The sequence below is a fragment of the Excalfactoria chinensis genome, chromosome 2 (assembly GCF_039878825.1).
Source record: "Excalfactoria chinensis isolate bCotChi1 chromosome 2, bCotChi1.hap2, whole genome shotgun sequence".
NCBI lineage: Eukaryota > Metazoa > Chordata > Aves > Galliformes > Phasianidae > Excalfactoria > Excalfactoria chinensis.
The window spans coordinates 11,249,743-11,277,285 of record NC_092826.1 but is presented as its reverse complement, the minus strand read 5'-3'; the positions used below and the strand labels follow the sequence as shown (position 1 = coordinate 11,277,285).

Below are 27,543 nucleotides of genomic sequence, written 5' to 3'. Positions count from 1 at the left end.
CGTGGGTCACATTGTTTGAACATTTATTGCAATTCAGTGTCAAAAAATGTTTTACAAAAAAATACATTATTGTTTGCACAGAACAGCTGTAAAAATCAGAGTTGAACATGCAAGGGAAGAGGGGGAAAAAAAAGTGTGCAAATTTATACAGAAGGATTTTAACCACACAATAATGTTAAACAAAAATCTTGCTATACAAGGGGTGTTTTTCACTTCATATTATCTCTACTTAGAACTTTAAGGAAAAACAAAACAGAACACACTCTTCCATATATAAGTAGGTATTAATAGTTACCGTAGATAAACTCCTAAAGATGAGCACATTTGCCATGTCACATTAAACTGCTTCCTTGGTAGCAGACTGTCAGTACTCTGCACCACTCATGACAGCTAAAGACATGCAAGTTCCATGCTCACTTGCCCTCCCAGGAAGAGAAAAGGCAATGCTTGGCCAACGGAGGGGGATTCTCTCTGGTGGACACAGTGTTCATACATTAAACACTGCCTATGTCAAAGACAAGGTGGATTTGTTCCCCCTAGAACCAGATCCTGCAAAGCCCATTTGGTACCAGTGAAATCACTGGAGGAAGACAGGGGATAAAGATCAGGCACTGGTAAAGAAATTCACACCCCAGCAGGCACACACTGCTGGATGTGCGAACAGCTGGTTGTGTCTTCGAAGCCTTTAACCAGCATCACTATGAGCAGCATGGGCAGAACAACAGTCTGCAGCCTTGGAACTGGCACTGTTCATCAACTCACCAGCCGTGAGCTCCGCTGGGTCTGTGTTTTGCTAACAAGCCAGCTTGGAAGAGTGACATTTTATAATTCAAAGCTATTTCTTTTTGGCAAGGTGCTGCTCTGTGGGGAAGCTGTGAGGGTTTGTAAGAAGAACCCCAGAAGAAAACTCTGGTTCATTGTACCAAACAGCAGATAAGCATGAAACAGCACATCTGATTTATTAACTACTTCACAGCATCTGAATTCTTCCTGCTCTAAATCCAATTTTAGCTGCTAAGGGCCAAGGAATTTTCTGGTCAGGATAAGCTGGGATAGTACCTGTGTATGTTCTACTAGGAGAGAGCTTTGCAAGAATAACTGAAGTCAAACAAATGGAAACACAGTTAAAAACCTGGGGCAAAGAAAAAGGGTAGAAAAAGATGCTTCCATATACAGAAAGTGGCAGGGTGCAGTTAAAAGTTTACATACAAAGCAGTGTCTTTAGAGCAACACAAGCTTTCCTAATCACTTTACAAAGCAAAAAGATCTAGAAACTTTCACAATTAGAAACTCAAACAATATGAGGAGTCGCACACGTTTTAGGATCAAACTTTACCATGCCTTGGTTAATATAAATGGCTGAAGGTATGTACAGCTGAAATGGTGCCTCCTGAAAAGCAAATCTGAATGCCCGCCCCTCCTAGGAAGCCAGAACACAAAGATCTCCCCCACATAGATCTGTTTTTCCTCTCCATGGTGCCACGGTTCTACACCACTGCACTGCTTAACAACCTCTGAAGATAAAGCATTTTTCTGCATACGTTGGGAGCAGAAAAAAAAACCAAAGAGAGCAAAAAACCTCCTTTCACAGTATAAGAACCAATGCATTTCTAATGGGAATGCATCAACCAACTTGAAGCTGAGACACTGTTTGAAAAGAACATTCAATTCCCAAAACACAAGTAAAAGCCTGTCTCCTATTCACACTAGCGCTGCCAGAATTGTCCTAAAATAAAGAGGTCCTTTTTGTGTGAGAGCAGCCTTACACCATCCTGCCTGGAGACCCGAGCTATCCCGGCTGGTTTTCCTGCCCTGCCATCCCAAGTCAAACAGATGCCTTTGCACTGCCAAAATACTGATCATTTTGTTTGAGCAGTTAAACTAACGTATTGAATTCCCCACAATACCTCCCTGTACCAGCCACATGACAAACAATGAGTCTCCCAAGGAGACCACGTTCTGATTTGACAGCTGCTGGTGACTGAGGCCACGATTGAATGAGGCACATTCTGCTTCTTATTGTTTAATCAGATTTCTTCAGCAGCACAGTGGTTGATTGGTTTTCTGCTGCTTGGAACACCAACAGCAATGCTCCAGAACTCAGGATGAGCAATGCACAGGTTGTATTAGGACTGATCTTCATTGCTTCAAGATCTACACAACGCTAAGAAAAAAAAGACTCTAATTGAAATTAAATCCCACAAACAGGAGCCTCAATTGCACACTAAGTTGTTCACTGGGTAGAAGACACAGCGTAAACTCTTTGCTCAGGACTAGTGAAAGAAGCAACAGTGTGAGCAAGAATGTTCCTGGACCACAGCTAAAGGCTGGGATTTTCCATCTTGTTGGGCAGGCTGGATTTAAGCCTGAGCTCGAAATTCACCCAGTGTGACAATCTCAGTGGATAAGCATCATCTGGTGAGTATGGCCTCAGACTGTACAGAAACCCCCAGCATCTCATGCCAACTCATGTTGTGGATGGCAGGGGCAAACCCACAAACCAAACCATCCCCAGGCCAGAGATGTGAGCATGTGGAAGTGTCATACATGTTCTCTTATAGAAAGTAACAGCCAAGTGTCTCCAAAGACAGTGGCAATACATCATTCACTTGCAAGTTCCTGTCCTTAACATCCTCTTTCACCAAGCCAGATTTCATCCTCATCAACCCACTGACATCAATATGGGAATGAAAACAGAAACCGGCCTCCCTCACTCATGAGCATCCCCCCAAAACAAACACAAGTTCATTTTTCCAGGGTTAACAGCTTTTAAATCACTTTCAGTTGACGTGAACATGATCACCAGGATTATTTTCACCAGCAACTAATGGAGAGAGCTTCAAAACAAATATAGTTCCTATCCCACGTTTTCATCTCTGGCAATGCCAAGCTCTAAGCCACAGCTATGAGCAGCACCGGCTCACAGAGCTCTCTAGAAGAGCAAAAACTTAGGTTTGCTGTGGGAAGGCAGGAGAACATCAGTTTGTGGCAGCATTGCTCTGGCTTCCTCCTTCCCAGGTTTCCTCCCTTCTTCCCCACTGCTCCACCCAGAGGCACCTTTTCTTCCCTTTTTGAGTCTCTTGCAGGCTATGCAAAGTGATTTAGTTTGCAAAAATGCAAATATTGACTATTATTTTTAAAAATATAAACAGCTGCAGAAAAGTGTTGAAAGTCAGTTATAAAAAGGTAAAAAACAAACAACAGAATATTTAACAATAATTAACTCAAGTAGTTCTTCCTGAATTGTCCTGAGTACTCCTCTTCCTCACAAGTCTTTTTACATGCACATGCAGAACCCACTAATATTTACCCTTCTGAGGTATCCTGCTAACATCGCGCACAACAGAGAAAGTGCTACACAGGAGATCTAGTGGCAAATGGCAAAACTTTCCAATGCAGGTTTTCAAGCTGTTACATATGAACTGGAATCTTCTGCTCCACCACAGTGAGAAGTGGAGATCACGTTTGGAGTTTATCCACTTACTCAATAGGACTGAGACTTCAGCTCTAGGCTAGTGTTAAAAGATGGTATGAAAAGGTCAGCACTGGAAGACGAAGGGTCTTCACTTCCTTCAGCACACAGAAGTAACCAAAGATGTCAAATGTCATACTGGAAATCCCTAGCAGAAATTGGTCAGCATTTTGCTGTCTCGTCACCCTGAACTCCAATAGTATGAAATGAAGCAAGATGCTGCCAAGTCTTCCAATGAATGAGAAACATCATTTCACAAGATTCAGTGGCCCTGTCCTCCCTACAGACAACCAGCTGTAAGATGATTTAATTCACTTGACGGCAGCCAGAATATAGAGCAGCCTCTATGTTGGAAAACCAGGAGGACACAGGCTTGAACCTAACAGATTCTAACCTTGTTTGGGATTTCATCCAGTGCAATTAACCTAGTGGAGCTGATATGAATTTACTTCATGAGATTAAACTCAGTCCTTTGTTTCTCTTAGTGGAACTTCCTCCCTTTTTGGATGATCTTCATCCTTGTGGCTTCTCTTCCCTTTTGCTTAAATCTTACATAAAACCAACAAATTAAAAGAGGATGGAGTAAAGTCTTAGGTATTTATAAATGCCTATCATCTAGGCATTCAAGCACTGAGAAGAGCAAGAAAACTAACGTAAAGAGGTAAGCATTCATGTGAGAAAAGATGCTTACTGTCACAAACATTTCCCTTTAAATCATCGTACAAAATACAAAAGTTCACATTGTACGCTGGATCTGTGTTTGAAAGGTACTCAATTTGATAGAGGTAGAAAGTGATACTGTGCCATTCTTTTGTACGTCGGCTTAAGTCTTTCAGAATGTCTCCTCTCTTTAAAACCAAAAGTATTACTGAACTTGTCACAGGGATATTTTGCATAAATACTTTTAAAACGTCATATTTATAAATACACACGCTAAATAAAACCAGATGGAGAAACGGTTCAACAGTCCTAGCCTCATATTGCTTTCTCTCAATTATTAGAAATGAATCAAAAGAGTTCTCAACGGTTGTGGGGCAAATTCATTTTGAACTTCTAAAAACACAAAGGTTTTGCCCTGTATCTTGTACTCTGATCATAAAAAAAAAAAGGGACTCTGTACAACATCTGCATTTATACATCAGTCCTATGGAAGTCTGTATTCCTTAAGTGCTGAGCGTCAGCGAGCAATTTCACCTCTCATCTCCAAAATCCTCTTGTTCCTTGACTCAGGAGCTTCACACGAACATGAATATTTACACTATTTACAAACGGAGTGTCCAAGCTCAGTGGTGTAAAGTGTCCTGTAAGAATCAATTAAGCTGCGGTGACTCAAGTTCAGAATCTGAACAAGTTGATAAAGTCTTGAGGTGAAAGAGAGGTGGAGCAGGTCTCTGGGTTGTTGGCTGTGCAAGGGTGATCGGTACCCTGGGAAAGGAGAAAACAACTCCATTTAGAGAGATTGCGGAAGGGGTGCCAGAACATCAGCTAGCTTCATGCTGCCACTCTGCCAGACGCCCTGCTTGCAAACAGAGCACAGCCCTAAATAATATTTCTACTCTTGCCAAAGCAGACAGCTCAGAACTGGGCTTCAGATTTTAGGGGCTACTGTCAAGTCAAGGGAAATAAAACCAGCAAAGATCCACTCCACTCTTTCAATCTCTTCTGAGGGATCAGAAGCCAGCGATCCACAGATGTGCTGTGAACATCAACATAGTGGGAAACAGAATTGTGCTGTGGTCTGCTTGGTTGCCACCAGATCTTATTCAAGCTAATCCTACTGCCCAGACCTTCACCAGTGGCAGGAGTTGTGTGCAGTACCAGCATGATTTACTGCAGGTAGCCCTATGCTACACCCATCTTCCTCCCCTTGGGCCTCGATGGCCACAATTTGTTCAGTGTAGGAAAAAAAAAAATATGGGGAAGTCTGAAGCACAGCAAAATGGTCTTAACAGCTGAGGGAGAACCAAGATATTTCCTGTTCCTGCACACTAGCTTGTTCAGGCAAAGGAATTGCAACTCCTTTAGGCTGCTGCAATCAGAGGAAGCACTGAGTGCCCCATGGCTCCTGCCCCAACCAAGGCTGTCCCACCAACACTTCATACCTTCCAAGAGAGGATGTGGCAATGCCTGCACAGCTGCAGCGTGTCACCGTACTGCTCCTTCCGTGGGTAACACCTTATGAGCTTGAAGTACATCTTTTTCCAATCCAGCTGTCCCTTGTCAGATAGGATTAGCCGTTTGCGAATCTGGAAAGAAAAGAAGAGGCGGTAATTGCAGCAGGTAAAAAAAGAACAACACATTTTGTTTTCTCCATTCATAGTGTTTTCTTCTCCCTTGCAAAAGGGAAGCACCATCCCTGCTGGTTCCAGTTTCCGTGTAACACCAGGGAAAATCCTGCTCTGAATGCCCAGCTGTAAAAGGCTTCCTGAGAGCAACAGTCTCACGTAATACCATCAGCAGGGTTTAGATTCATTTCATGAATACATCTATATGAAGCCTGGGAGCTATTTCATATTACCTTTGCCACAGTGTCTAGCTGGCAGGAGAGAAAGCATAACTGAATTTAACAGTTGCGGAGAATCAAGTCAGTGATTTGTCTTACCAGCCTGGGAGAGCTCTAACTTTCTTTTGGGGTTCATCGATTGCAGAAATGAGATCTGAATGTACTTTTAAACAGAAATGACTTCCCCAGAGTCACTTCCAAAGTCAAACCCAACCTGAGCAAATAAAGCAAGTCAACAGAAGTCTGGCACACGGTCCCTGAAATGCAGAGGCCTGGTATAAATGCCTCACACATCCATCCATAAAGTGTGAGGGTTTTTTTCCATTAGTTTTTAATTTTAGAAGACCCAGAGATTACCAAAAGGCTGGTTTCCACATACTGTCCTGTCACTCACAAAACAGCTCAGAGGGGATTTCTTGCTCTAAAGGGCAGGAGAGTACAACCCATTGCTCACAAACCACATCCACTGAGATTTCTCCAGGAGGGTGTCAGTCCCTGGGACACGGCAGTTAACGCCACAGCTTGGCTGCACGTTTTCCCCGCACACGTGGGACAGACACAGCCATGACTTGCAGTTGTTACCACCTGGATTAGGGATGAAGAAGTTCACCCTATGACTAATTCCTCAGACTCCTATTTCAAGGAATCATTGCTGTGGCATGCAAAACCCTTTACATAAATCATCTTTATGACCATTCTCATGCCAGCCTGTATTATCGGCTTGCAGCACAGCCTTCAGATCCAACAGACAGTCAAGTAAAGAGCATCCCACCGACGTGCATTCACTCACTAACGTGCTACAACAGACAACAATCTGCATCTCCTCATACCTGTCTGTCTGTGAAGTGGTACTGGCAGAGTTTCTTCCACAGCAGCCGGTCTTCGCTGAGCACTTGCAGGTCAGGAGCCACTTGACCAAGGCTAACCAGGTCCCTCCCATCACTCAGTCGCTGCATGATGTTCAGTTGTAAACACAACGGCAGGTCTGTGAAGGTAGTTCCTTTAAAGGCAGGCTGGAAAAAATATAAAATAAAACTGAGCTCAGACAAAGCTGGAAACCAAAGTAATTCCACCTTGCAGTAACATCACTACTTCATTACTACTCCTTATGCAGAAAAAAAACCCCAACATTTCTCTTTTGAACAGAGACGTTTCACCGTCTGCCCCAGGAAAGGATGTGATCTTCAAGGAGGAGTACCTTTATATGTATTACAGTAGTATTCAGAAGCAGACTCACAGTCTATGCCTTCTCCTCTCTCATCCCTCCCGTACCTACCCTGACCCCAGAAGTACCACCACCAGCTTCCACTAGAGCAGGGCACTGGAGGACACTGGTCACATCTCAGTGTCAGGCACGACCATTCTCATCTCTGCAAGACAAGAGATGCTGGCATTCATCCTCAGCTTCAGCCTTCTATCACCCACACTGCTGGGAACCTCATGCACTTCCAGCATGTGTTTTAGTTCACACTGTCACAAGATCCCACTGTAACCACAGCAGTGGCTGATGAGTACCCACAGCAGGATTTTCCCTGCATGGATTCCCAAGTCTCTGCTGGCAGGGCTCATCTTTCCTCTGCAAACATCTGCAGAACCTGCCTGCCCCCTTCCCAGCAGCCACAGTCCTGCAGGCCGCTTAGCCACACCAAAGCACACCCCAAAGAACCAAAAACCACCTTTACTTTCAGTCACTTCTGCCTGGTCTGCACAAGGTCTGGGACTATTTTACAAGTCTGCGTGGCAGCACAGCTCCAGAACAAACTGGTCACAAAGGATCAGCAGGTCCTGAACTCTGGAGCAAGTCAAGGCACCCATGGGAGCAAAACCTCCGCAGAGACCTGGGCCCTAGCTGCTCCAAAATCAGCCTCAGCCTTAATAAGGCAAACAGCAGCTTTGCAGATTGAGCCTCAAAGAAACAATGTTAAAGAGATGTGCCAAGTTTATCATTTACCCTGCACAGAGATGCTGCTATTTTTAAGCTGCAGAGTCACATCACCCGCCTTGCAATTGGCAGAGCCATTAACTGTTTCAAAAGAGAAGCACGAGGCCCATCAGCAGCAGGGGAACGCAGCGTGAGGCTGCTCTGAATCACATGGTCGCATCTCCAGCCATCTAAAGGCATGTGAGACTTCCTGGGCACAAAGAGTACAACTGCACATAAACAGTTCCCACCTTCCCCTCCGTGCTCAGCCAGTGCTGCTTTCTGCTCCTCCCCCAGCCCAGGGGACCTGCAAGAACCAACAGCTGAAGCAAGACGTTATTTGTGTCCAGCTCCTCCAGATAAGCACAACAGCCTTGGTCATCTCCAGATGGTATCCATTCCAAAACCAACATAACTTTGACAGTGCCATGGTGAATTATTTCACTGACCAACACAAACAGTTGCTCCTCTGTTCACAGCCCCCAGCAGCCTCACACTCTCTACCTTTCAGTCATTCCCATCCCAGCTCCTCTTCTATTCCTCTCTCAGTAACTGGACCTTGAGACAACAGAACGCCTCCCCACTATTAGGTGCTGAGAGTTAAACTGTGAACACACTGCCCGGTTATGTGCAGACACTTGTTGGTGCACTTGGAAATGAAAGAGGAGGCAGACAGCCATGCTTCAGCACTCCTGAAGCCGATGAGTCTCCTATCTGCTATGTGGCAGGATCAGTGTCCCTGCCTGGTAATGAACACTGAGGTCATCTTTAGGGACAGAAGGAATGTGCTGCAGCCTTGGATCACCTCCCATTGATCTCCCCTGCCACACTGTCTGTTGCATGCTCCTGCAGAGAGCCCACACAAGTTCCACTAGGGCCAAATTACACTCAGAAGCTCTCTGCTTAACAAGAGAAACAACAACAAAAAAAACCCCAACCAAACTGAGGCACACGCATCTTATTTCTGAGGAAGCCAGTAGGACTAAAGCAACTCTACACAGGTTTTCTGAGTCAGAGCCAGAGACTTATCTGCTACTTTTTTTCCCCCTCCGTACTCCTTCCCAGGACTTTTCAAACATTACTTTCTTTGGACAAAGAACAGAGATTAGATCAGAGCAGATCATTATGTTGTCACTTTCTGGACAGGCTTTTCCCCCCCCCCCCCCCCTTTAAACACCACAAGCAACCAAGTGCATAGAACTGGGCTTGCTCTTCCTTCCTCCCCACTCAGCTGGTTTCATTCGAGCTTGACCTGAAGTCATCTTCCAGTGGTGTACATTGTTTGGCTTTACAGGCTCTACATCTATTTTACTTACATTTCAGAGAACTGTCTGCAAACCTACACCAAATGTACATAAAAGGCAGCTCTGTTCACCAGCAGTATTTTGATGTAGATAGGCCAAGCACTGCTATTCTTATGTGGGTTTTGAGAGTCAGTGAAGTAAAGCCATACTGTATCCCAGAACAGAGCAGCAGGAGGTCGGTCCTGACATACAGTGCATCAAGGAAGCAGATGCCACAGAGGAGCTGAACCCAGAAGTGCCCAGGCACTGAGCAGCTCCCCAATGCGAGGCACCAACAGGGATGGACATGTCTCAGAGCAGAGCTGGGGCAGACCCATCATATAAGGCAGTGATAATTTCTTAGCACTTCAAACTCCCTGGGTCCTCCCAGAGTTCGTTTTCTCCCATGTCCTGCTTCCCGTAACATTCTTTAACCGAAGGGCTGGAAATTACTTCCAGGCATTCCCAGGGAACACAGTCACACACAATGATAAAAGCAGGACCTCTTCTCAATCCTTTAAGAGCATCTAGTCAACCCGCAAGGGAAACATACTTTCTAAACTCCTTCATGGCATATTTTGGTGTGCCCAGTGAGGAAATTCACAGCACAATTCTCTGGAGAAGAACCTTACAATGGGCACCCCGATGCAGAGGTCAGCACATGAAGAAGTACCGGTTATTTCTGTGGTGTCAGCACCCATTCAAGGTGAAGTGGAACAAGTTCAGATTTGTTTTACCCACAAAGCCAGGTTAGGATCTTATCGGCTAATTTCCCCCATCTGCACAGACACTGCTGGAAAACCAGATGTTGTGAAAGCAGGACTTGTCTGGTTGGAACAGTCAGCTCCAGACTACTGGAAGAATCACTGATGTTTTTCAGCCAGAAAGCATGAAGTTATGCAGCTATTTGGAAATTTGCATTTATTTCAGATTAATTTATTTTGGATTAAACAAACCCAAAAGCCTCAACTATCCGATAAACAAGTTTTGAAGGCCATTTCTTACATTGAGAAAGACTGAGTTGACTTTTCATACTGAGACCTCATCTCTCAAGACTCTCGGGAGGGCAAGACCATCTTCTGCCCAGCTCAGCTAAAACAGAACCTCGTGGCCAAAAAGAAGTACTGTGGGATGCAGTCACCCAAATGAGAGCTACTACACGAGCTTTCAGGAAGAAGCTGCATTATTTTTAGCCTTCAGGATTCATGCTTACCCTGGTGATTTGAATGTTGTTCAGTTGCTGCTGCCAGTGGAGAATAGTCTCCATCCTGTGCACCCACATGTTGATGTTTCCTACAAGGACGGACTTGCCGACCCGTTGAACCAAAGTGCAGAGAGACGTGTAGAGGGTCTGCAGCAATTCCCGTATTAGCCTGATGTTCTGCTGGTCTTCAAGGACTTTTGAGGAAAAGAAATGGTTATAAATGGAAAGTGGACAAATCTCTTCCTGAATCTACATGTTTCTATGGGAAAGTAAGCTGTCGTACACACAGTAGAGAGCCAGCCTATGACTCTCTCTTAGAGAAAAATGCTTTAACATGAGCTAAGCTCAGCAGGTTAGACAGCAGATGGTAAGATTTTTCCCAGGATAAGCAGATGAGTTATCTGCCCTTTCTACAGCACTTCCCATTTCCAGCCTCTGGAAATCAGTCAGCTTTCCCCTCTAACATACATGACGTTATCTGTAAGCCTCTCCTCCAGTTAACCCAGTTGAGGGGCAAAGAGACAGCTCAGGATCTTCTGGCTCACTGTTAGTACGTGTACACAAAGAGCACCCTCCATTCCTTGGGCTCACTCAGAGGTGAAGCACTAGGAAGGGAAGCAGCCCACTTTACTGCAACCCAGTCCTAAAGAAGTCCCAGGAGGTGAGATAGCCCATAAGCTTCACTTTCCCCCCAGAGGAGCAGAAGCATTTTGTATAGCAAACTAGAAACACAGAGCAAAAGAGACTGCAGATGTGCCAAGCTGGGGGGCAGGAACAGCTCTCTCTTCTGTTGTCAGAAATAGGGCTCAGTAGGCAGCAGAAGAGATGGTAGCAGGAGAAGGAGGAATTGCCTCCCAGGTATCTACTAAAATGTGGCCATTTATTCCCACTCCTCCCCACTCTGCAGAGCCCTTCGCCAAGAGAAAGTGGAACTACAGAAAGCAGAAGTGGTGTCCCCCACTTCCCCCACCCTGCATTGCCTATTCTTGAGGATGTGGTTCATGCCGAGTACATCAAATTAAATCCAACTCCTCCTCCTCCCCCTCAGTGTTTCCATTTCTTACCTTTCTGCACCACTTTCTCCAAGATGTTCATGTAGTTTTTCTGGGCAATGCCACTCAGTGACGTCAGCTGAGACTTCGCTATCAGCTCCAACAGCTGTGGATAAAAATAGAAGTCGCAAGCGTTAGAGAGCAGAGATACCTTTCTAATCTTAACTGCTGGTCACATGACACAGCAAAACAGTCCAGACACTTGTTTGCTGCATGAAAATAAAAGGTAGCCGGAACAACAGAGCAAACTCACACACCGGGGGAAAGAAAACAAGATAAATAACTCTATTCACATCAGAAGGGAGGGAAGGGGGCAAGAAAAAGAAGGTCTTTAACAATTTTCAGGAGAAAAAACTTGATTTCATGGTTCAGAGATGCAGAGAAACCACAGCAGCGCTCAGGCTGACAGCATCTATTCACACCAAGGAACAATGAATGGTAAACGTCACCGACCTTCAGTGGGGCATAAACAAGCAGTGTCATAAGGGAGCATGACTGAACGCCAGTTTGGATGGGGATATTATTGATGGGGCATTAATAAGAATCAGACTCCTCAATTTACGTCAAACTCCCTGGCTGCATGGCTTTTGTCAGAGTGCTGTCACCACAATGGAAAGGTTAAGAACTGTATTAAAAACAAACCATCCCCTCTCTTCCCCCCCACCCAAACAAGCCCCTATTCCCGCAAGATTTCCTCCTCTCCATGCAGCTCCCACAGCTGCAACAATATCAAGTCATTTACCTCTCACTGTTTGTCCTGTTTACTCATTGCCTCCTCTAACGAGAAAAGTCGCTTTTACTTTCGATTGCCATTTATTTCCCACCACAGAGTGCCTGCCTTCTATACAGGCAGGATGCTGGATTTGGGTTGCAGATGCTAAAGGAAGCATCTCCCATGGGGAAAACGCCCTCTCCTCCCCGGGCTCTGCTGGCACAAGAGCAGCCACAAAGTTTCCTGTAGGTCATATTCTGCAGAACACGCGGTCTGTCATCTCCCAAGCTTTCCTCCCCCCAGCATTATATAAATACACAGACTGTCCACACGACATGCCATTTGTTCGGGACGTACACAGCCCTCTGTTTCAATTTAGAAGGGAAAGGAAAAACCTTTTATGCTACAAATCAATCAACACGTTACCGCATGACTAGCTTATTAATTCTTTATTATCTGGAGCTACGGTGTCCTATTGCTGGCACCACACAGAGTACAGAGAAGGCGCAACTACTTGTGTCAAGTAACCAAGATGTTTTATGATACGACTTGATAAGTCAGGAGCTGAACTGTTTGCCCTGTTATAAGAATGACAGGAATGCATCCATAAAGTTACCCACAGCTTGCCACAGAGCAGCACGCTCAGGGCGAGCAATTACAGCAGCCACTCTGCTCCTCTCAGGCACATGACTGCCAGTTAGGAGCAGCGGGTTGCCTGAAGCAACCGGTCCCTTCTTCCATTTAACATCCAGGCCGACACCATCATCAGGTGGCTTTGAGTTTACATTCTATTAATATCTTGCACCTCACATGACTGAAAGAAAACGAAATGGAAGAAGACCTGCATAAACTTGTGAAGGGCAGGCTGCCCGCCTGCTCTCCGGGCTCATTTTGGAGAAGTGAGATGTAGGAGTGCTGGGTAGTGTTCAGTGCACACAGCAAGAACGGCCAACACCCCTCAGCAAAACTGAGGCCTCAAAGACCTGATACTCCTATATTAAAACATGCCAGGCTGCAAGATGCTGGCAAAGTCTTAGAAATCGTTCCCTAATTTCTTGATGTACCAAAGGAAGTAGGAAAAACAGCATTTCCAAATGCGCCAGCAATACTCTGCTAACACTAACCCAGTAAGCCTTCAGGCCTCTGATTCTAACGATCAAGTTGCCAGACTCCATCTGTACATTAGCCACACAAACAACTGCTGCCTCCAGATTGCACTGTTTGGGAACTGGCACACAGACAGCTTCCTCCAGGCTGGGCGTTCGCAATGTGCCCGTTGCTGAGCGCACTAAAATATCCCCAGTGATAAGTATCACGTAATGCAATACTGTACGAGCTTAAAGCCAGGGCCATTCTTTAGGAGGAACAAAGATAAAAATCTCAGCTCCCCCTGAAGAACGCTAAACTGGCACAAGAGTGAGCTGGCCAAACAAATACAAATTTGCCTTGTCTGTGTTTATCAAGGTTCAATTTCTGTTCAGTGAACCAGTTATGATGTCACGTGTCACCTCCCTCCCCCTGCAGCAACAAACAGAGGATGAAATTCCATATGAAAACTATGTTGTGAATGCTTCTAGGACTACTCCACTCCCCCAGGACCGCTGGCTGAAGCAACTAGTTGGCCTTCCAAACCAAAAGACATTTTTATTCCTGTCCTCATATAATACATGCAAAGCAGGTATGTGATACGGTTGAATGAGGCTCAGAACCATCCACGTCCCACAGACTCCAGTGCATTGAGGATCTTGTAGTGCTGGCACAAACCCAACTGAGCACAATCTCATTCTGTATACTGACAAATTTGAGTCTACAGCATAACACAAATCAACAATGTCACTTGCATAACGCAGACTAAGAGCAGACGGATGGATTCAGATTAATGCTGAGTAGGGTAAAAAGGCTGGAGAGCAGCTAGCATGTGTTGTGATGCACAGTGCACTAAGCCCAGTCCATGCTCAGCTGAGAGAGACAGATGGTAGGAGAGAGTGCAAAGGGAAAGGTTAAATGCAATTTTTAAAAGCCTGCTTTTCTAAAGCCAAGTAATTGCATTCCAGCTGAATTTCATTGGAGCTGGGAATCTGTAGCACCTCCTGAAAACGGGGCAGCAGATCCCAATGCCCTGTAACAGTTAAATCATGAGCCTCAAGTTCCTCAAGTCTAAGTCCACATCTGAGTGCCCCAAGCTGCCCAAGAAGGGATGTATCCCACAGTGACCCTCCAACACCTCAGGGCCGGGGAGGTGGCTCCTCACATTGAACTGTGTGGAGAAGCTTACTGCAATGAAAGTTTCCTTCTCATTCTCACAGCCCTTCACTTTTCGTGGTTGAAATGTCACATTAGCTGTGAGCTGGGAGGCAGAGCAACAGCAGGGTGAGTTATAATGATTTACAGTGCAGGTGCTGACAGATCTCCACGAGGCAGCATTGAGCTGATATTCTTTCAGCACAGCATAAATCCAGGTCTCCTGGAGCTAAGCACTATAAAAACTTAAGAAACACATTTTAGAGACTACTTTAGCAGGCTGCATGCCGTCTAGATCATGTTATGCCAGAAAAGCTGCGCCCATGCAGTTTACCCTGACCTAAGTTTTTATGATCAGAAACAGCACCTTCCCTTGAGACACCACCACACACCCATCATATGATGAATCCTTCTGAAGGAAACAGCCTGCAAAACCTCACTGTCATCTGAACAAAGTGTTCCCAAGGGAGAACCAACAGCTTCTGGGCTGCTGGCACTTTTCTCTCTGCTCATGTTGCATACACTCACAGGAACACTTTCAGCCTTTGTTAATTTTTTAAGAGCAGAGAAACCAAGACTGCTTCAAGACAAAGAACGGTTGGAATCCTCTGGATCAAAAGAACTTCCTTACTGGCTCTATACAAGGAAAATATTCCCTCTTGTGTACGTAGATGCTATATAGTTCAGGCTGTCAGCAAGGACCAGGTCATGGCAGCAATACCAATACTCAGCACTTCCAGTGCTGTATCAGCACTGTCAAGATGAGATTTATGCTGGAACAAGCATCTTCCTAGTTACATGAACTCAGTGGACACAGCTGATAGTACATGATTATGAAAAAATACTCGCTGTGCTTTTTGATGCCCACACTCCCACCTCTCCCAGAGGTACCCATTTTGTAACAGATCGTTGTGCTGTTAGGAACTCCTAGAACTCAGTCTGGGAACATCTTAAGCAACAGACATTTCTGCACAACAAAAATCAGCACCAAAACACTACAGCACTTACATTTAGAGCTGTTTGTAGGCAAGTGCATTGAAAAAGGCAAGAGCAAGTTGATGGTGAAGCCTGAAAGCCTATTTTGTTATCAGCAGTAATACAGCTTATCTACAGAGAAAGTTTGGAGGAGCCAGCGAGTCTCAGGTCTGTAGCTATTTCTTTCCCCTTCTTCTCTGTGGACATCCTCACACTCTTCCCAAGCCTCCATCCCAACTTTCCTGCTTGGAAAGCATTTACTTGATGAAGTAAATAATGTGACATTGATCAGACACCCTGAGCAACGGGTAGAGCTCAAGAGAACAAGGAGAGGGAGGGAAAGGAAAAAAAGTCTGCCTGCCAATATTCAAGGCATTTTCCATGTGACAGATTGCTCATCTGTGTACTCTCAGAGGCCTGCCGTTTGCAAAGGACCATAAATGAGACCCACATCTAGGCAGAGCTTTTCATGAGTAGATCTGGCACAAAAGGCATTTTATGAGCTACTATCTACCACAGATTCAGCCAATACAATCCCTTCATTTGAAAAGGGAGTTTTGCATTTGATCAACAGTACCAGCTTTAGGTTTTGTTTTGTTTGTTTTAAATCAGCAAACAAGTCAACCTCAATTAGAAAGCTTCATACTTCTCAGGAGAGGTGCATGCTGAAAACTACTTAGTTTTAAGGCTCAGAGAGGCAATTTGTAGATACAAGGTTAAATACTGACTTCCACATAGAACATTACTATACTGGACACACAGCAGGTCTGGTGTGCTTTTATGAAGGCATCCTCAAAGCAAAAATAAAGGAGGTCAGCCTGAGTGTCCCATCAGACTGCAACTTCAATGAAATTTGAGTTTAAAACATTCAGTGGGCCTCCTGCCCAATGGGTGCAGACTCATGCGAGGTAACTTTCATATTGGGTTGTGTAGTAGGAGCCCAACCCAAAGCTGGACTTGGAAATATCCAAAGTCAAAAGGGACCCATGACGATCATGGACTCCAATTCCTTTGTAGTGACTTCCCATAGTTCTAATCAATGGTATCCTTGGAGTACCAAATACTTGTTAAAGAAGGAACAATAAAACTTGTGGGCTATTGCCTTGGCACAAATTGTTTCTTCCAAAATAACTGCCCTGACGTTGACGTGGTGGTGTATTTATCCAATAGCAGAAAACAGTGGGCAACTGTTCTGGCAGCACCTTCTCTGTGCAAGCAGGAAAACAAACTGTCCCAGGACCAGCAGAATGAAGTAAGCCTGAATTCCAATGAACTTGTCTCCTGCTTTTCCTCTTGTATGATCACCACCATCACCTCTGTGACACTTGCCCGAGCAATCACCCTTGTCCTGCACTGTGGGTGAGTAATCGCTCCCCAATGTCTATACTCCTCCCAGGGTGACAGGGCTTTTCAAGGGCTCCTTGTCACCTAGAGAACAGGTGAACCTGTTTCCTTACTGACTTCTTATGACACTTGAGTCAAAAGGAAAGCAATACCACTGATGCTTGCTTCATAACCTAAAACCTAGACAGCTGGTGTCTCACCAGTGATTAACGGCTGATGAAATGTGAAAAGGAGCTGTTTATAAACAGCCTCAGGCTAATAAAAGCTTTTTTTTTTTCTTAAGCTTATTGAATTCCAAGCCTTGATAAGCATTCTGAAATTTGAGATCAATTTGCAGATCACATGTGCATAAACAGTCTGCAGACCCTGGGACAGCAGATACCCCAGAACATCACCACTCCTTGGTCACCTGAGGGAAATGAGAAGCCCTGATCCATTACACAAAGCCAGCACATAGTGAACCTAGGACCAATGACTCCTACCAACTGAAAGCATCGGGACAAATGAAATGCTTCACCCACTGAAACTGCTGCCAGTCACACAAGACTAAGGGCATCCACAATCCTTGGCACACAAGTTCAGATCAAGGACTCAAAGACGTTCATCCCATTTTCTCGTTCCCAAAACACTCAGCTCCCTAAAGTCTCTCCCTTATCACTTCACAGGAGACAAACCCTCCAGCACTCATGCTTGCAGTTATTTTAGCCTCTTGTGTAAGATGTCCCCACTCCATGGCTCACGCAGAGCCCATGCTCCTTTTGGGGTTATAGGAACATTCAGAAGCAAAACTTAAAACTCGGGAATTAGAAATGATAGTTTTTCTGGCTGTCCTACATGATTTCCGTGCAGCTGAAAGTTCTCAACTGTTCATTACAACCTAACTGAAAAAAAAATAGGAGTGCTAGGATAAGGACAGCCCATCAACACTATCGTCACTATCCTCCACCGTAAAAGATCTTACAGTAGGTTCTGGGGTTTATCCACACAACATCTTCCATCAGTTACTTCACACAGAAAAGCCCAACATCCCCTACTTGCCCACTACCAAACTGGTACTCAGTTCAGACGCCCCACCACCAACACAAGGAGATAAGCCCTGGCCTTGCACTCACCCTTACGACATAGTTGAATCTCCGCGAGTCCAGGATAGCGCTGGAGAAGTCAAGTCTGTTGAAGGCTTCTCCCAAGGTGCAGTAACCATGGCGCTAAGGGAAAAAAACAACAGTCTGGGTCATGTTTTGACAGACAAGAATCCAGACAGCACCAGGAAGATGTGACCCAGAGCAACTTGATTTAGCAAGATCATGGGTACAAACCATGGGACTTGCTCACAACCAAAGGAGGCAGGCCCATCTCCCGTGGAGCTGCACTTACTGACGTCAGGAGTAGGCCTGGTTCAACATAAGTTGTGGCATTTTCCCAAAACTGACTCAAGCTCTATTTGTGACCTTAGATAGCTCAGTTCCATTTCTCCAGAATTTACAAGGGAGAATAATTCTGACATTCCTGGGGCTCAACATATAGCACAAGTTCACAGAGGGTGGTTGCATACAGCTACTTCCCTCCATGAGCCCAAAGCAAGCTATTGTGATAAATTCCAATGATTTTCCATATTAGGATTGAACTGGGTGAAAGCCAAGAACAGTATTATGGCTGGGTCTGCAAACAGCTTTTCTTTCAAACCAAGGGAAGCAAAACAAGTCATATTTTAAACACACGTACAGAGTCTTGCACAGCGAGCCCTGGCTCCCTGACTGGGGTTTAAAATCATTACTGAAATTCCAACCACAAGCCAGATCCTTCACTTATCTCTTAATAGTTTCTGCTGATTTATATCAGCTCACTATCATCCACTGTGTGGAAAAAACAGTATGAAAAGGATACAAATACAAACTACAGAGGCACTCACCTCTTTTGTGCTCCCCTTGTGAACATAGATCCACTTTTCTTGATGAAAATCTGTTTAGACAAAGATATTTTTGCTCAGTTAATCTTCCACTCTGCAGCAGGCTGGATCTCTGTTCTGCTGACAACACTTACTGCCCTTTTATCACAAATCAAGTTATTTTGTGTTTACACCACTGAACTTGAAACCAAAACTAGCAACTTGCTGAGATGCTTTGTTTCCAACGTCCTTCATTTGAGACAACAGCCCTGAGCCTTAAAAAGGGGTTATGTTTCAGTGACACAGCTCAAGACTGTAAATGTTTAATCTGCCAGTCACAGATATACCATGGCACCTCCTCTTCTTCGGTACCAAACAGTAATCATGGCTGACAGCCAGGTTTTGTTATTGATTTTATTAACTATTTATTACCTTGGATACAGGCTGAGGATTGAATGTCAAATTTGAAGTTGAACAAAAATGTCATGAGACACCAACCACGTGGGAGAGAGCTTTCAGCAGTGAGGTCAGACTCAGAGGAACATACTTCTGCTTGTGGCTAACTTGCTAGACAAGAAAAACCTCTCTGGGTCCAAAATCTTCCTACTTCTAATTGTCCCTCCCTTCCTTCAAAAGTAGGAATTGCCCCCAAAATAACTTTCCTGTACCCACCACAAGCTGCCACCTGTTTGCAGAGAAATCCTTACCTTGACAGCAGTTTTACCTTTCCCCACCCCATTTTTATACAGGCTCTTAGCCCTTCTTTTACCACACACCAGCAATTCATCTGGTATAATTATAAATTAGAAAACCCCTCCATCCTGCAAAACTCCCTTGAAGAGCTCCAGAACAACATCCCATTTCCCACCTAAGGGCACAGGGATGTAAGTTTGTAGTACTAAGATTCCAGGTATAAGGCCATTGTCAGCAACAGACATGCAGATCCTGCATTGGGCCCTTCTTAAATGAGTAGGTCGCAGCAGAACCCAGCCAAAAACAGCCATGGTTACATTTGTTTGTTCACGGAGAACTGAATGCACAGAGGGGCCAGATTTTGGCATCCGTTTCCGAAATCCTGGGGGATGCATAGTGAGCTAATACTAGTGTGGGAATAGTAACTCATTTCCTCTGTGCATGTTTACATTCGCAGCCTTTGCTAACTCTAGTACCTATCTTGCAATCAAATGCAGACCTCGCTGTCCCCACAGCATCCCCACATCCTCCCCCAGGATGCCATCTGAGACCTCTACTGCTCACTGCACGTGCAGAAAGATTTCAAACTTCTCACTGTTTTGAGCAAGCTGAAATCTTGTTTCATTTTTTCATGCACTCCGTACAAAGAGATACGATCAAAGCACACATTCAGGCTTATAGCCTCCAGTAACATAGATCAGTACTCAACATGCATATGGAAGGGAGAATATATTTAGTCTGTTGTGCACAAGGAAGTCTGCAGGGGGAAAAAAAGCTGGAACTGGTTCATTTGAATGTACCATAGGAAAAAATTACCCTCTTTCTGACAAATACAAGTGACAAAAACTTGAACACAACAAGCATAACTCCTCAGAGCAGGGATTACTAACAGAAGCATAAATCTTCACATTAAACTGTATCCAAGTTCTCTTCTTAGGTCAAACATGGGCGCAAAGCCCTTTAAGATAGTTTGGAAGACTTATGTACTGCACAGAAAAGAATGGATCTGAAGCATTTTCCATTCTTTTCCTGAAAAAAAAAGTTTTATTATAAAAAAATATCCAGACATCTTACACTGAATCTTGGCTTTGTTATTCAGTAGGTCTTTTTTCCTCTTCTTGGCAGCAACATCATAGTTGAGGCTGTTGAAGAGATTCTCTTTGTTGTGATCTTCCTTCTTACAAAAGCTGTGAATGACACAAAGCAAGGATTCTGTTTACTTCTGCAGTGTGCTGAATGTTAGGTTTCCTTTAAGGCAAGGTTTTCATTACAAGCTCTAATGCTACTGCTTTGTATACCATTCTACATGTAGGTTTTGCATCCAGTGTTATTTTCAACAAACTTCAACGCCCCATCTCATACTGGAGAAGATGCACATAACAGACAGGAGTAGGGAGCGCACAGTAGTGTTGGGATGCTGATGGGCAGTATTCTTTTCCACACTTTAACCTGTTTTATGCTTAATAGGATTTTCTCCTGCTGTAGGTGGTAGATCCCTACAAGACAGACTCCTATACAAGGACATTTAGTCATCTGAGGGCATACATACACAAGAAATATTTACTAACAAAGTCTCTACAAGGCATTTTATTTTCAATCTTACAGAACAGCTCACTGAGATCCAGACTTGACTGCTGGTTTCCCAAATAGCAGTGACCACACAAATGAACAGCTAGGATCCTGCACCCAGGACTGTCCATCCTCTGTATTTGCTGAAGCTCTGCTTTAGTTATATGATTATCAAAGCAAGCTATAACCCTTTATTTTCTTTGGGCAATGAAAGACCAGAGACTGTCTGCATTGAGGTCACCACATTCTGCAGACCTGCAAATCAGTAGATCCAAGCAGCAGTGTGAAACTGAGAAGCCCTTGGGCAACTGCAGTATTGAGCCAGTACTGAAACAGAGCTGCCAACAGTGCTCTAGCAGCTCACAAAGGATGGGAGATGGCTGCTTGTAGGCCTAAACCCAAAAGAGAAGGGTTCCTGAGACTTCTCTCTGGAGGTCTGGGGGATGCTATAATCTGTGCTTCTGTGCTGCTCACAGCATGGTGTGAGTCCCCTGCTTAACAGCTGCAAGGACTCAGCACAGCCAGGCTGCTTCCTCTGCAGACATCATTTACACTTTCAGCCCCGAAACTGTTGTGGGCACCACAGACTCACTCACACCTGACAGCTACTCAGCACAGGCTCCTGCAAAGCAATAAAACCTGAAGGTCAAGGCTCTTTGCTTCCTTTCACTGCTTTATCTGATTGCCAGCCCAAGCCCACAGCCACACCACTAGCACACAGCCAACAAGTCACCAAGGCTAATTTCTGGTTCCCAGGGTTAGAGCAGTCTAGATGTGAGAACAGAAGACCTGACTGCTCATTTCCCCAGCCTATGCAGTTTCACATTTGGAGACCCAAAGCAGACAACACAGCAGACAAAGAAGCTATTTTGAGATGTTCAAGCTCCTGCTTTACCCAAGTTGCACAAACTAAACAGTGGGCCAGATGGACAGGCCCAGTGCAGCTGCAGAACCCAGGCCTAAAAAGCAGGAGAGGTGCTTTAAATCCTGCGTGTCAACAGCACACCCTTGACTGTTGACTTCCTACTGAATGACTGCGTAATCTGAAACCTTCATAGCAGCCGTGGATGAATTCTAACACAGGAGACAAATTATTCCCTTGTTTATGTACTGCCAGATTTCCAAATGCTTTTCCAAGTCATCTCAACATGTTGAACAGTTGGGGACCAGGACCTGACACTGCCAGGCCTAGCATGTCACCCCTGCACTTTGTAATAAAAAGAACCCACAGCAAACCTCAGTATTCCCAACCCAACGGCCACTGCCAGCCAGGCATTCTTCTACCATTTACAAAATAGATGCTTTAAATATTAAGCTTGATTTAGAGTTTACATAGAGGAGAGAAAAAGAACCACCACGTAACCTCTTTGCACAACAGGATGTCATCTGTCACACAGCAATCCCTGCTTGCTCCAAGCCACACCGTCATGCACATTCCTCTTCCACCTCCCAGCCCTGTGCCAACAAACACAGACCTCACCAGGCTCTGCTGGCAGCAAGATGGAACCCTGCCTGAGGAGTTTGGTTTTGACAGGAGCAGTCTGGCCAGAGATCATCACATCCATACTGCAAAGACTTCCTGCTGCAGCTTCACAGCTTCCCCATCTCTGGGTTTTCGGTTGTTTTACAGTCAGATTAATCGTGCTTTGCATTAACTGGGGAAGATTTACGGCTTCAGACACATCACACCTCCCCAGCTCGAGGACCAGGAAGCCTAAGGACATGTCTGCTTCTGGAGAAGGAGAGGGAGATCTCCAGAGCTCCTGAGCAAAGGTGGCAGTGAGCCAGGAGATTTTCAGGGACACTCCTTAAGGGCACATTCCTGAGGCCACAAGGCAGTGATTGTTTTGACATATTCTTCACTACAAGCAGCATCAGGAATACAAGGCTGCCGCTGCCCAGCCTATTTCTAAATTACAGCATGCCACACAACAGCCACCCCCGTCCTCGGAGCGGCATTACAGAGAGCTGCACAGCTCTATTTCTGTAGGAGGCAAGCTCTGTGTGATGGCACGGCACAGCTCGGGCAGGTATAGCATCAGGGAACTGAGCGCCGCGCTCTCCTACACAACAGGCCCTGCTAATCCCCTCAGCCCCCAGCATCAGCACAGGCCAAACTGCGCTTTATGGATTTATTTACCACAATATAGACGCTGGCTGATGACTCATAGGTGATTTACAGCACAGCATCATGTGATGAGCTCAAAAGCTTCGTGCTTCCAGCAGGGTTTTAAGATGTGTACACAAGGGGGGGAAGTGCTGGAAGCTCCAGGTGGGGCTCAGATGAGAGCCTCCTCCCCAGGCTCAACCCAGCTCTATGGGATTAAATTTGGCCTCAGGTGATCAGCCTTAACCCTTATCACTGGAATCAGGGCAGGATTTCGGGCTGTAACACCCCGACCTAGCCCTCCTAGGGAACCTTGGGAGCAGCACTGCCCACCACCCATTGGGAAAGGAGACTCCACAAGAGAGGCAGCCCCCCCAGCGCAGCGTTTCCTCACCCCACCTCTAAGGCAGCTCACGGCAGGCTGCAGGAGAGCACGGAGCATTTGGGGGGGTGCAGGCAACGGGCTAGACAAGCAAAGGAGACTAACCACACCACAAAGCGGAGTGTGCGCTGTTTTATTTTATAGTCCTCACGCCATGAGGTGCCGTTCCGAGTTCTGTGTGGGGGACAACGGGCTCGCTTCAGCCCGGACACGGTCAGAGCGATCACGGCCGGCAGTGAGGCACAGCCCCCCCGGACAGCGGTCCCTCGGCACAGACGGCCGCCCGCAGCCGGGTCAGAGCGCAGGGAGACTAAGACGAGTTTATCCCTTAAACACGATGGTTGAAGAACTCGCTCCCATGTATCTCCTGCTTTCCTCTCGCTGACAGCGCTCCCTACCAACCCCCACCCCCGAGCCGCCGTCCATCTTAGCGCGGTCGCCCCCCGCCCCGGCCCCCCAAGGACCGTAATGGCAGCACGGCACCCCGCACTGCGGCGCCCCCTGGCGGCAAACAGCGAGCTGAGACACGGAGGAAGGAAGGAAGAAAGCACACCGGGACCGGGCCGCGCACCGGCACCGCGCCGCTACCTGCTGAGATCGCCAACGAAACCACCGCTCTTCTCATCGAGGAAACGCGTCCAACCGTCGGCTGTCTTCACCCAGCTCTGCCCGGGGGAGCGCCAGTCCTGCCCCAGGAACGGCATGGCGGCGGGCCGGGAGCGGTACTAAAACGGCAGAGCGAACCGATCCGCTGCGCGCCTCGGCGGCAGAGCTACGGGCGCCGCTCCGCTCCGCGCTATTTATGGGCGGCGCGCGGAGTGTTGCCGGAAGCGCGATGCTGGCCCGGCCCCGCCGCCGCCGCACGTGGCGGTGTTTATCGGCACCGCCCCGGCAGCGCGGGGACCGCCCTCGGGGGGCGGGGAGGGGAGGGGCGGCAAACGGGGCCCTGCAGGGTAAACAGCGACGGGGGGAGGTGTGTGTGCATGTATGTGTGCTGTGTATAAACACAGATTGTATCCATAGGATGGGATATACAGCTCTGCACCAGAGGGATGATGCAGATACAGAGAATGCTTTGAAATGTTTCTGATGTATTCTGTAGCTGCATATAAATGACTGTGTGTTTATGTGTGTGTGCTTTGTATGTGCGTTATGATTCCATGGATAAAGTGGTGTCTATGATGCTATATAGGTACATATACATTAAACACATATGTATGAAAGTACATATAGATCTGTAGATGTTGCTTGCTGGATGCACGCTTGAGTGCTCAATAACCAGTGAGTTCTGTTCTGGGCTTTAAAAGATGCAGCCTTGCATGCAGGCCCAGGCCGGCAGTGCATTCTCAGACAGCGCAGCTCATTCTGTACGTGTGGGATGCTCTGCTCACATATTGCAGTGCACGTACCCTGTGCTGTGGCGCATCCATCTGCACACACACACACACCTTTCCCTGTGCCATAGCAATGGGAACGGCTTCACTGCTGCAGCCAAGGGGTGAACTGAGAGCAGGCAAAAACTGAGATTGAAGCAGGAGGGCTGAGTGCCCCTCCCTGCTTCCCTCCCTGCCAGTGCCCTCCCTTGTGGGGGATAAAGCTGCTACCTTAGAGTGCCGGCTATGTTTTAATGTAGGGGGGGATATCGTTAAGCCACGGGAGTGCTGAGAGCTGCAAAATTATTTTGGGTGAGCGTCCTGTGATTGAGCAACCTCTGCCTCCGAGAAGCGAGCTGGTTGCAATAAAGCACTACAGGTGACGCTGCCCTCCATCTGAAGGGACTGATCCAGCTGGGGAGTGAGGACACCTCTATGCAGGGTGACCAGCTCGGTGTCAGTGCCCTCATCTTGCCCACTCTGCGCCTGGATGGGTGAGTTCAGGCAGGCAGATCCGTGCCACTCACAACACCTTCATCCTTTTCTGCACTGCAGGTTGAGTCTGCAGGAAGGGATGTGGAGAGCAATGGATGGTAGGGAAGACAGACACATAGACCGCTTTGTCCCATCTCATTTAAAAGCCATCATGCTGTGAGGCAATAACCTGTAACATCTACAGGATGTTGGTGTGTAGGGGGCAGCACCCTCCCCCTGGCTGCAGTGCAGCAGCTCTTGCAGGACCTTTTCAGTGCGTTCATAGCTGCTGGGGTTATTGGCTCTGCAGAAACACATCTGCATGCAGACAGCACAGTGTGACCACAACGTGTCCGAGTTTTCATGCAGAATCACAGCAGGGCCACCCAGAGCAAGGGGCCCATGGCCACATCCAGGCAGCTTTTGGAGCCCTCTGGTTAGGAGAGCCCACAGCCTGTAGGTAACCTGTGCCAGTATTCCCTCACCTGCTCCATCTTTGGCAGAACCTTCTGTATTCCAGTTTGTACCCAGTACCTCCTGTCTGGGCACAGGGCACCACTGCTAAGGGCCTGGCTCTGTCCTGTGAGCACTTTCCCGTCAGATATTTGTGCACATATATGAGATCTCTCTGAGTCTTCTTTCCTTCAGGCCAAACAGCCCTGGGTCCCTCAGCCTATCCTTGTAGGAGAGGTTCTCCAAAAGCAGCTTCTCCAAAAGCATCAAAGCGGTCTCTTACAGCTCCTCCTACACATCGTGTTCCCCCAGCCTTGAACTCTCTCCCAGTTGTTGCTTATTATATTTCATATCAGCAACATGTGGCTGCACAGCCTGGGGGCACCTGGCAAAAAGCATCCTGAAGTGGCACCTTGACTTGGCCCTGTGCGTACACTGTATCAGCGCCTGCAGACACCACAGGGCCAAGCTAACAGCAAGACATCAGCTCTGAGGGTGAAGGATGTTGCGTAAGGGCAGTGTGTGACAGAAGCCAGCAGCAGTGTTACACAGAAGTGCAGCAGGTGCTTCCCTGTTGGTTGTGACTCACTCAGGTTCATATAGGTGAGGGGGCTCAGGTTGAGTTGTTGGTGTGGTAACCGTGTGGTAAAGGAACTCTCCTTCAGAACAAACCCTGGGCGCCAATGTGAAGTGTTGGGTTAGGAAGAATGAGTCTTGTGGCTTACAGGTAAGAGCATGTGCTATGGGATCCTGCCCACACCACAGGCTGAGGCTGCTTCCCCCCCCGATGGGAAAGGTGAGGAACCTCTGCACTGCCTGCATAGGTGGGCAGAACACAGGTGCAGCAGTAACACCCATGTTGCCTGTCAACACATGCACTTCTCATCTCTAAAGCATTACTTGGTGGGAATTAATCCTCATACCAGGCAGGCGAGTCTTACCACACCTCACTCTGCAAAGAGAAAGAGTAAACGATGTGATGGAGGCCCATCAAAGGGTGAGTGAGGTCACAGCTGCAGTGAAGTCACTGCAGTTCCTGCCTGCCTGTCCCGTGAGCATTACACTGTGTGTACTCATCAGGAAGGCAGCTGGCAGCCCCAGCAGTGCCGGATCAGAGCTTGTTTTCCCTGGGCAGTCACTGGGTGCATCCTCCGAGGCTCACAAGGCCTGGTGTGGTAGAAGACTGCCTAGCTGGAGGTGCCAAAAGGCTGAGGGAATTGGCTTCCAGCAGGATATGGGTGCAAAATGTTTCCTTTGTCACCTTTGGGTTGATTTCCTCTTTCTGAATGGAGGCTTGGTGGTGGTTTTGGGGGTAATAGGGCTGTTTGTGTGGATCCCTAGCAAGGACTAGGCTGGACATTAGGAAATATTTCTTCTCAGAAAGAGCAGTGCTGCAGTGGCACAGGCTGCCCAAGGAAGTGGTGGAGTCACCATCCCCGGAGGTGTTCAAGAACCGTGTGGATGTGGCACTGAGGGATGTGGTCAGTGGGCATGGTGGGGGTGGGCTGACAGTTGGACTAGGTGATCTTTGTAGTCTTTTCCAACCGTAATGACTCTAAGACTCAGGCTGAGGAGCTGGCCCCGAGGACAGCTGCAGTTCTCACCAGCTGCAGCCTAAACTGGGGCAGTGTTCACCATCTCACACTTTTCTGCTTGATGGGAGCACAGAGTCCTGGGCAAACACCTGCAAGCAGATGTGAAAACTCCAAACTAAGCAGTATTCAGGGGGAAAAAAAATATAAAGCACTTGACTTACATCTGTTGAAAGAACCATACTCTGAAACACAGGGCGATGTGGTTAGGACAGACAACATGGAGCAGAAAACTGGCAGAGCTGTCAGTTCCTTGTGCAGCAGGACAAGCAGTGTGCTGCCTGCAACCAGCCAGCAGCAGAACAATG

General features: G+C 46.7%; 1 protein-coding gene across 1 annotated transcript; it reads right to left on the bottom strand.

The window, feature by feature from the left end:
• On the bottom strand, positions 1 to 24,183 carry FBXO32 (F-box protein 32). The gene is made up of 9 exons (XM_072329452.1): positions 23,932 to 24,183; positions 20,360 to 20,472; positions 18,617 to 18,666; positions 17,820 to 17,912; positions 11,448 to 11,541; positions 10,393 to 10,577; positions 6,806 to 6,988; positions 5,575 to 5,718; positions 1 to 4,897 (listed from the first exon to the last, which is right to left on the bottom strand). The coding sequence occupies exons 1-9, from the start codon at positions 24,045 to 24,047 to the stop codon at positions 4,808 to 4,810; spliced, it is 1,068 nt and encodes a 355-aa protein (XP_072185553.1). The 5' UTR covers positions 24,048 to 24,183; the 3' UTR covers positions 1 to 4,807.
• Positions 24,184 to 27,543: the final 3,360 nt, after the last annotated feature.

What these genes read in the sequence shown, in the direction of transcription:
- FBXO32 (XM_072329452.1), bottom strand. Translation starts at nt 24,047, where the DNA reads ATGCCGTTCCTGGGGCAGGACTGGCGCTCCCCCGGGCAGAGCTGGGTG. An exon ending in GATTCAACTATGTCGTAAGG is followed by an intron (nt 11,542 to 17,819) that starts GTGAGTGCAAGG and finishes TTTTATCCACAG; the next exon opens with CTGTTGGAGCTGATAGCGAA. An exon ending in ACAACATTCAAATCACCAGG is followed by an intron (nt 6,989 to 10,392) that starts GTAAGCATGAAT and finishes TATTTTTTCCAG; the next exon opens with CCTGCCTTTAAAGGAACTAC.